The sequence below is a fragment of the Cyprinodon variegatus genome, unplaced genomic scaffold (genome assembly GCF_000732505.1).
Source record: "Cyprinodon variegatus isolate N-32 unplaced genomic scaffold, C_variegatus-1.0 Scaffold158, whole genome shotgun sequence".
In the NCBI taxonomy this organism is placed as follows: Eukaryota; Metazoa; Chordata; class Actinopteri; order Cyprinodontiformes; family Cyprinodontidae; genus Cyprinodon; species Cyprinodon variegatus.
The window spans coordinates 154,217-164,462 of NW_015150611.1; the positions used below are offsets into that span (position 1 = coordinate 154,217).

The 10,246-nt window shown below is 35.2% G+C and overlaps 2 protein-coding genes across 3 annotated transcripts in view; both read left to right on the top strand.

Annotated features, from left to right (window-relative positions):
* The window catches only part of rer1 (retention in endoplasmic reticulum sorting receptor 1), an 8,232-nt gene extending 2,259 nt beyond the window's left edge, over positions 1–5,973 (top strand). The window contains exons 2-8 of one of the 2 annotated variants that reach the window (XM_015377811.1): positions 143–224; positions 326–430; positions 661–757; positions 982–1,060; positions 2,992–3,127; positions 4,182–4,236; positions 5,464–5,973. In XM_015377811.1, coding sequence (XP_015233297.1) covers positions 144–224; positions 326–430; positions 661–757; positions 982–1,060; positions 2,992–3,127; positions 4,182–4,236; positions 5,464–5,474 — 564 coding nt within the window. In that variant the 5' untranslated portion in view covers position 143 and the 3' untranslated portion in view covers positions 5,475–5,973. Of the gene's footprint in view, positions 1–142; positions 225–325; positions 431–660; positions 758–981; positions 1,061–2,991; positions 3,128–4,181; positions 5,270–5,463 lie in introns of those variants that run through there. The other variant, XM_015377810.1, reaches the window with a different exon arrangement.
* Positions 5,974–7,218: 1,245 nt separating this feature from the next.
* LOC107086644 (taste receptor type 1 member 2-like) lies at positions 7,219–10,137 on the top strand. The gene is made up of 3 exons (XM_015377734.1): positions 7,219–7,526; positions 8,366–8,663; positions 8,787–10,137. The coding sequence occupies exons 1-3, from the start codon at positions 7,351–7,353 to the stop codon at positions 9,525–9,527; spliced, it is 1,215 nt and encodes a 404-aa protein (XP_015233220.1). The 5' UTR covers positions 7,219–7,350; the 3' UTR covers positions 9,528–10,137.
* Positions 10,138–10,246: the final 109 nt, after the last annotated feature.

The following is a 10,246-nucleotide window of genomic DNA, read 5'->3' on the forward strand; positions in this document are numbered from 1 at the left end:
AATAAATACAAATTCAGCCCTATTTTGGGATATTTAAAACATATTACATTTTTAATTCAATTTTATAATTTTGAAATTCTGTTTTGCTCCTATGAACAATAAATATCACTATTAATGAAAATCCTTTTTTGGTTTCTGGCAGGATGTCAGAAGGGGACAGTGTTGGAGAGTCAATCCATGGGAAACCATCTGTAGTTGCTGCCTTTTTTACAGGGATCGGACAGGTGACTGTCATGAAAATCACAAACTAATTTTTATTAAAGTATTGGTCATATTGTACAGCTTTGATGACAGAGGTTATTTAAATTTTGTTTCTTTTTCACAGCTCTATCAGACATGGCTTGACAGATCAACACCCTTCTATGCAGTGCGATGGGCGCTCACTTTACTACTTACTGCAATCTACATGATCAGAGTGTACATACTACAGGTAATCTTTAACCTGATTGTTGTTTTGTCAAACCTGAATGTACACTCAGTGTTGATTACGTAGGGATTTTGTGACCCTAAACATGCATATGTACACCCGCTAATCTGCATCTTCTATAACTCGAAATGGTGGCTTGTTGCTCAGGGTACATTTAATTAACAAACCAGTCTCCTTGTTTTTTGCTAAGTGAATAAGCATTAGAATGTGGTATTTTTTGTGCTTCTTCTTAGGGTTGGTATATAGTAACATACGCTTTGGGAATCTACCACCTCAACCTGTTCATTGCGTTTCTGTCGCCAAAAGTGGATCCTTCATTACTTGATGAAGGTAAGGGAACACCTTTGCGTATAAGCATTTTTTTTTTGTTATTGTGCTGTTTTGTCCTAAACTGTTTAAATATTCGTTCAAGTCATGTTTTCTCTGTTTTCTTTTGTGTTTACATTGGTTACATATAAGGATCTTGTATAAATTGGTTCTTTATGCTGCTTGTTGTTTGATGCTGTGATTGTTAAAGCCTTTGGAAAGCAGAGTTGATCTTATTTCTCTTGCAGATGAGGGCCCATCCCTTCCGACCAAGCAGAACGAGGAGTTCCGCCCTTTCATCAGGAGATTGCCTGAATTCAAATTCTGGTAAGACTTTGGCTCTTGTTGTGGCTCTCTCTTGTGGTCATCCCTAGAGGGATTGCAAATATTTTTTCTGTTTATTTCTTTGTGGCAACAGTTCCAAAATCTTTTTGGAGTAAGATATTGACTTTTAGGAGAAACCAATGAAACATGTGAGAAAAATATTCTTTTTTGATTGTCACTCTTAACTATAACAGTTTCTTCATGGATACTCTGTACACTTTCTATATAAAAACAATTCAAAAATATATTTAAAAGATAAAAAAACAAGTATTTGTATGGCATGACAGCTTTTTTTCCCCACAATATTTACATTAAGGTGTATAACCCTTAACTCATCTTCTGTCTTCAAATTAAAGTTTCATGTCATGCAGTTTTGCTACATTACTGCTTGTAAGAGAGACAGGAAGTGAATGTGGGTTTTTTTTTTGGTTGCTCGACATTTTGGTCATGTTTTAACTTAATAATTCTGCATACAAGCTTCCCTAGTTGGGTAAAAACAAGTAGGTGTTTAAAGGGTTAAGGGCTTTTGTTTTTAACGTCTAATTAGGTCTCAGTTACTGAACAGCTGGTATGTATTCATCATCATCATCATAATCAACTTTTTTTTAGGGTTCTTTAAAATGGCTACAGCTGAAAATAAGGTGCTGAACATAGCTAAAAATGCTAAAACACAATAAAATGCAGCATAAAAATCTAAAATTAGGGAATAAGAATTTGTCTAAACTAAATAAACAAGGTCACAACAATAAAGTCCTGCCAGTGTTAAAAGTCAATGAATAAAAGTAAGTTTTGAGCCGTGTTTTAAAATTTGGCAGTTAAGGAGCCCCCCTAATGTGCAGCCTGAGGCTATTCCTCAGCTTGTTCTAAAACTGAGCACAAGTGACAACTCTCTCTTTTTTTTTTTTTCTTCCCCAGAACGTGATATACAAATAAGGTGCCCTGTAGCTGTCTGTCTGTGTGTGTGTGTGTGTGTGTTTTGTTTTCGTTGACCCCTGGGCTTTTCTGTGTTTGCTCTCCATCCCTGTAATAACTCAACTGTTATTAGTTTTAACAATGTAAGAAAGGGGCTGAGCTAAAAAGGAGTCTGTCTGTTATTAATTAAAATTTATTTGAAATTCCTTTTTAGTTTATTGTGATTCTATCAAACAGCTAAGAATTGGTGTAACAAGAGGATAATCATAAGCACCTTTTTGGATTGTTACAGCCACTCTTTAGCTATCAGTGTATGTTTTTTATCTTCTGATAGTGCTTGCTTGTGGCAAGTTCCTTATATTTTTACCTGCAAGAGATAATGTCTGTATTGCTGTTAATTGGTGTTCTGAGCCAAACCTACCAAATAAGGTATCAGGTAGCAACCTACCAATAACTATTTAAAATGGTTGTAGCAGATCTTGATTTGCCAGATTTAGATTATGAAGCACACTGAGCTTAAGCAGTAATACTTGTAATATATATATATTTTTTTTTATATATTATCCATCACGTAGGTCAGTGCTCCACATTGAACTCTATCTATGGGAGTTATTCTGATGGTTTCTATTGGTGCCTGCTGTTAAATATACAGATGTAAAGCCATTCAGTTTTTATCTATATTTTTGGCACATTATTAGGCTTGATACAGACTTTTTTTTTTACCTTGCAGTTCATACATCACCTTTTTGCATACATCCTCTAACTAGGAGGCAACCTGGATTAATATAAAAGATACTTTTACCGTACATGTTTTAGTGTAGCAGAACCTTCATGTCTCTTAAAAAGATGCTATTTATGATGTCATCTATGACTGATGCTCTCATAGACTATACCTGGCTTTATATGTGTTAAAAATCAAAGGAAATTGTTGACATTTTCTTTTTAATCTTATAAGTTTTATCATAATAATTTCTAAACGAATGTTTGCAAAAGTCCCTGTTTTCTGCTCTCTCTTGTGACAGGCACTCTGCGACAAAAGGCATCGTCATCGCCATGATTTGCACGTTTTTCGAGGCCTTTAACGTTCCAGTGTTCTGGCCAATACTCGTAATGTACTTCATCATGCTCTTTTGCATCACCATGAAGAGGCAGATTAAGGTGAACCACCAACAACACACACACATTAAAAGCAGTGGACGATTTCAGTAAAGCGCGCCGTACACTGTGCGATTTTCGGGGCGATTTTCCAGTCGTGTGAGAATTTTCCGATCGGGCCGACTTTCAGCCTGATCGTGAGTCGTGTAGTGTACGGGGGTTACGAGCGGCGGTCAGCCGATCAGGAAACGCGAGGTCTGGAGAATATCAAACATGTTTGATTTTCTCCCGACCGTTGTGGACAAATCGCTCAGGGCGCAAACAAGGATGCTTCTTTTTATTCTTTCTCTCAGATGTAAACACAGCAGCGTGGCAGGGATGTGATGAGTGAAATGCAGTTCTGTCTGTAAAATTGACAGACCATAGTAGCCACGTATTTTCTTTTTTTCAAATACGTCGTCGCCTTATCTTTTTAGGATTTTCAGCACAAAATTGCACAAATTGATAAGGTAGCGCGGTTCACTATAGTGAGCTTCATATTCCTCATCTATTTGATGGACTTCAGGACAGAGAGCTACAGAGCAGCTCCATCTCACTGCGGAGCTGAGTCCGACGTGGATTTTAGTCGTACAGTGTGAGCAGGTAGATCGCATGAGAGCGTCGTTCTGCACATACATCGTGAGCTGTGAGCTCACACTGAACACTACTAAACCCTGCGGTTAATCGTACAGTGTGAGCAGCAGCTGCGCGCAATGATTGAAAAAAATCGCACACTGAACTTAACATATAAAAAAATTTAATAAATGAAAAAAAAAAATTACATTTTAAATAAAAGCAGAAAAGAATTGTTCCAGTCAGCTGTAAATGTGTCGTGGATGGGAGGGAGAATGTTTCTTATGTCTCCAAAAGAATGAAAAACACTGACCTCTGTATAGAAAATAACTCATTAAAAGGATTTAAAGTTCTTAAATGAGGAAAACAAATATCAGTTTATTTTGGAATATAATGTGATTTATTTTTGTGACAAAAAGTGTGCATGTCCTTCCTTTTTTGTCATCAAAACACTTTATTTTGTCTCAACTGTTGATAACTTTCCTTCTTTTCTGCTTTTCTCTAGCATATGATCAAGTACAGATACCTGCCCTTCACACATGGGAAGAGGACATATAAAGGCAAGGAAGACACAGGGAAAACTTTTGCTAGTTAGGAACTCCACCTCACCCTTGCCTCAGTCTCATTTGAAACACATTCATCCCAGCTAAAAGGGAGTGATGAAGAGTAGAGATTATTTTTCTTTCTTTTTTTTCTAAGATGGACAGTAACATTGAAACGTAACGTGAAAATTAAAGTTTTGATCCATAAATGACAGTGTTGGGTGAAAATATGAGCATGGATCAACATAGTCATTTGCTCATTTTTTTTTTCTTTAAGATTGGTTTGCATTAGTAGTTAAATGTTAATTTTACCCTCTGCATTTTATTCAATAAGATAGATGAATGTTATTTAAGGACGAACTAAACTAGAATATCATTAAAGTCAAATTTTCTCTTTTCTGATTCTTTCTGATGGTTGCTGTTTTATCTCCCATCTTAGTCTGCCAACTTTGAATTAATATGTTCTTCCTGCTTATTTGTAACACATTCAGTTGTACATTATGAACAACACAAGTTTGTTTGCAAAAATATGTAATTAGATATTAAATTTGATTAAAGGAAAAAAAATCTTAAAGAAACATTAAATGTTTTGGATCTCAGTATCTGCTGCTTTCACATACGTTTTTTAGATGAATATCAAATGAAGTTGCCTGGAAGTGTTTAGAAACATTGGATTTTAATATGCATTCATTTGTCTCAAAAAACATTGATGCGTGAATTTTTCAGTTAAAATGATGTGGTTTTGGTTTGGTTTTAGGAGGGGTACATTTGGTTGTGCAGGTTTTTTTTTTTTATAATTTGACTCTAAAATAGACTAGGTGTTAATGTTTAATATTATTTTACTTTGTCTGGAGGCTCAATATTTATGAATGCATATTTCAAGGAATCTCCTTTTGTCTGTTATCTACATTAAATCTGCTGGTTTTATGTTTATAAGCTTTCAACATTAAGCCTTCAAATGGGAAATTTTCATAACTTTACTACATAACTCTTTGACTTTCATTATTCTTTATATTTAAAAAAAAAAAAAGGACAGTTTTCCTCCAAAGTGCATAATCAGTATTTGTTGAAATTGAGTTCTATTCCAAAGTGTCTGTTCGCTTTGAAGCATTTTCCCATGTGCTCCAAAGTTCAGGGTTATTTTAGTTTTTGCAAACTGTTGTTGCCCTTTAAAATCTGCTTATCCTAAGGAGAAAAAAAAGGTTAAGTCATTCCAAGCAAACTGTTGTTCTCTTTCTTTTGCAGAGGAAACATAGGACAACAGATTGACCCCTTTTAATAAAACAAATGGATGAAGTTGGTGGCGATCGTACATTTTTTCTATGAACCTTTTGATTTTTTTTTTCCTCGTAACAAAGTGCTAGTAATCTGTCAATACTAAACTTTGAGCTACACTGTAGTAAGGGATCATCACATTTTCCTGTAAAAATATTGTGTTTCAAAGGGTTGTCTGGATTTGTGTATATACAGTATATATATATTTTAAAATATAATTTTTGTTTTGAAACTAAAATCTCTTTAATTTTTTTTCATCCACCTTGTAATTTCCCCGTATTAAAATCCATTACAGCTAAAACTGATGGAAGACAAAGTGATTAATTGGGTCCCTGAGTTGAATTTAATGTTTTTCATGGATTGCATGTTATTTTCTTGTGCTACAGTAAAAAAAAAAAGATAAAACAAAACAACTTGATTTTAAGAATGGAAGTGTAATTTTTTTTTCCACTCCAAATGCTATTAAAGAGGCTGTGTCCTTTCAGAACAGTACCAAAACTGTGTCAGCTTCATATGTTAATTCTAATGGAGGATTTACCCATGCAAATTCAAGTGAGATTCTTTAAAACATACATGTTATGTTAAGTTTAGCCATAGATATGTACTTTTGGAGTTACCATAGATACTATGGACTGCATCCCCTTGTGTAAAGCTGATTGCAAACCTGAAGCCCTGCCACCTGCTGAGAACCGCTTACTCCCTGTGTTGACATGCTTTGTGGAAATGCTGATTTTGTTTTTTTGGCTTAGTGTTAACTGCTGTAATAACTATGATGAAACTGTTTTAATTGGCTAGCTAACTCTCTTGAGCTAAACCTGGTGGTTTGTTGTTGAGCCTATGATGAAAGACACCAGATCCCACTGTACAGTGCAGACAACCAAAAGTCAGCCATTAAAGCAACCCCAACAGAGCAGAACCTCTAGCTGATTAACTCCAAACCACACTAAAATAATGCAGTAAACTATACCAAATGGGCTTAAACTAATAGAGCATCTACTGCACAGTGCACAGACATAGTTTTCTGTTCCCTGATATGCATTAAAGAAAATTATTTTTGCTTTTATTGATATTTTTAGCTTTTTTATTTCTTAGATATAATTAACATCAATAAATGCGTGCAATATACCAAATCATTGTATGATGAACCAATTTGAAGCTCATGGATGCACTAAAGCAAGTATTGCCAAACTTTCTAGCATCTGACCCACAAAATGGTATCGGTGTTTGTATACTCATTAGTCGAGTATACAAACATTTCTACAAAATAGATAATACAAACGGCATCAGCAACCAAGGTAGTTGGTTTTGTCCTATTTTTATGTAGAGATTTTATGTCTTAAAGCACTTTAACATAAATATATGATGTTAAAGATGAATTTCTGAGGTGTATTTTAAGGCCCAAAAGTGGTATATCAAGGGGCTCAACTTTGGGAACCAATGTTATTAAGTTTTAGAAAAGTATTCCAAAATTACTAAAGCAAAGACATTAGGAACTACCATCCAGACTAGGTGAATGCCCTTTTTCTGTTTCACAGGCTTAGAAAGAAATTAAAGAAAGACATTTCTGTACGCATCATTTGTATATTTAAAATCTAACTGGCACACCTTACAGATTTTGCTATGATAGTGTTAGCACACATGCCTACACACACTAACCTGTTTCAGAAACCAGAACTTGGCAGCAGGCAGATAAGATAGCTTTTGCATACTGATTTGTTAATCTGCCTGCTTTTACAGTTAGGTGCTTATGACCGCTAGCTATTCCCAGGGTTATGAAACCCACTCAGCGTAACTCATGGACAAAAGCAGAAGGAGAGAAGCAGTAATAAACATTCAGCAGGGTGGCATACGACAAACATGGAAATGACACGGATTTTAGCTTATCTGTGTTTGCTTGGATGTCTTCTCCATAAGGACACCACAGCTTCAGAGTTCGAGTTGGATGGGGATTATTTGATTGGCGGCCTTTTTGACATCCATCATGTCAGTGAAAGGCTACATCGTGAGAAACCAGAAAGCATTACTTGCTCAAGGTGAGACTCTTAGTCTTTGTTTATGTAATTTTTTTCCCCCCAAGAATAAACTTTATAAATATGGCTTAAATTGTTTGCATGTAGTCATGTAATTGAAGTTAACTTACATTTTCATGTTTGATATCTCTGGGATTTTGTGACATCAAATTATATTGTTTAATGTACTTCTGCAAGGCTGTAAACAGCAGCCATGCGGGTGATAGCTATCTGAACCACTTCCTGAGTTAACCCTATGTGGGGAGAGTTTACATAACAGCCATAATAACTCCAATGTCCAACATTTCGTTGCGTTGTTTTGTGCAGGACAATGAAAAGGAAGTTTACTTTGGAACAAAAGGGTTTTATATTACTATAAAATTTTCAATTGGTTTGCAAAGTTTTCATTTCATCGGAAAATTTTTCTGTGCAAGAAAAGAAAAAAAAAATTTTTTATTTGGATGGTTTCTCAGAAATTTGGCATCCATTAATGACACAAAAAAATTGCATGGACAGTTTTAAGATGAAATGTAACTTTTAAATTGTAAGAGTCACTGTTTGATAGATTACCTTTTTTTTTTTTTTTTTTTTTTGGTTTTGCACTAATCTTTATTAAACAGAGCTTATTTGAACATCCAGAATATTTACTGTAAAGAAATCCACCTTGGAACAGGGACTGCTCTGGCTGGCTTGACTTCCTAGTAACATCTGGTTTCACTTATTTCCCTAAAACTGAACAAGACATTTCTCCACAGCAACCCTAACATAAATGTCTAAACTCTCCTTTTACAAAATCTAATCTATAAGGGTAACAACATAAAGTCTTACCTTATGCAGAATCTTCACTCCTTTTCTATTCACAGTCAACCTTTTATCCTGTCAAGTTACCGGAGGTTCCAGCTGATGAGATTCGCCATAGAGGAGATCAATAACTCTACCAGACTGCTGCCAAATGTTCAGCTTGGTTATAAGATACTAGACCTCTGCTCAGACACACAGAACTTCCCGGGTGTTTTTAAGCTCATCACTGATAGAGGTTTCATCCAGCCCTGGAACTCCTCATACAGGATTGGGTCCAAAATGATTGCAGTGGTTGGTTCTTATACAAGCTCAGGGACACTAAGTGTTGCTCCACTTTTCATGATGGACTTCTTTCCAATGGTAAATATTTCAGCTATTTTAATATTTAAAAAAAAAAAAATAAACTGAAAAATAAAATGTATTATTTTAAGATGAAATGACGGTATATGGGCATTTGGGGGTTCTGACATTTCTCTTCAACAGGTCAGTTATGGAGCTGCCAGTTCTGTCTTTTCAAGAAAACAGAATTTTCCCTCATTCCTGCGAACAGTCCACCCTAATAAGGATGTAATAGAGGTAGTGTTAAGTATATTGCTAGAGTTCAACTGGCTCTGGGTTTCATTCCTTTACATTGATGATAACTATGGCAGAGATGGCCGGGATCTATTCATAAGGACTATCGAGGGCACTGAAATCTGTCTGGCCTACACAAAAGGCCTTGATCAGAATACAAACTACTCTACGATTTTCCAACATATTAATTCGCTAAAGGTAAATGTCGCAATTGTTTTCGCACCGGAATGGACTGCTGAAGCTCTCATTAAGGCTGCCATAAAACACAACGTCAGAAACAAAGTGTGGATAGCAGGAGATGCTTGGTCCTTACACAAAGAGCTTCCGAAAGAAAAGGGAATTGAAAATATTGGAACAGTAATCGGCATAGCAGAGCCAAAAATGGAAATAACTGGTTTCAATGATTTCATCTTTTCCTTCAAAGACCAGTATCAGAAAGGAAATATAATGCAAGAAGCATTTTGTGGTCAGACCTGCGACTGCAGCAATCATACTGCCGAAGATATCATTAACGCAGACCCATCCTTTAATTTTCCTGTTTACTCTGCTGTGTATTCTGTTGCCCATGCCTTACACTCAGTCCTTCAATGTGAAACCGGCAGCTGTAATAGAAGTATTGCAGCACGTCCCAGCATGGTAAGTATAGGATAACTACATAATCTATCCAACGTTTCCGCAGTTTAGAACATGTCAGTTTCCATTTTAACAATTTATATTTTTGGTACATTGAATAGATCTATATAAAGATCTATATCTACAAATATTAAATAAGTTGAAACATAAATTAAGTTTATTCAGAGATCTGTGATTTACTGCTAATATGCCCAGAGAAAGAAGAAAAAGCTCTACATATTTCTGCTGGTCTAAGTTTCTGCAACGATTACATCTTTAAGATTATTAAGAATTTTGATATAAGAGAAAGATAATTTGACAGAGTATGAAAAGCAGCTTTTCAAATGTGTGCGATGATAAAACAGCCTATCTGGTAAATCATAACTAATTTACCAAATGTTTCGGGTGTAGTACTATTTCACCAGTCATGTCAGGACCAGTTACTGCCTGACCATTTGGATAAACAAGTCACTAAACTAGAACTCGAAAAGACGGCTGACATCTATATGGATGGAAAGATTCACTCATTTTTCAGATTAAAAATACAATTTGAAAATAACAAAATATTTTAAGCAGATAAAAAACACAGAGCCCATATTTGTATATTAAACAGTTTTTTTTAGTAGTGTTTTGATGATTTCAAAACTGTAAGTGGAAAAATCATCCCTAATAGGAGAAAGAAATGCATAAAAGGGTTAATATGTTCGATATATGCTCTATGTACCACTTAATCAAAATCATTTGTATTAGTACCTCAT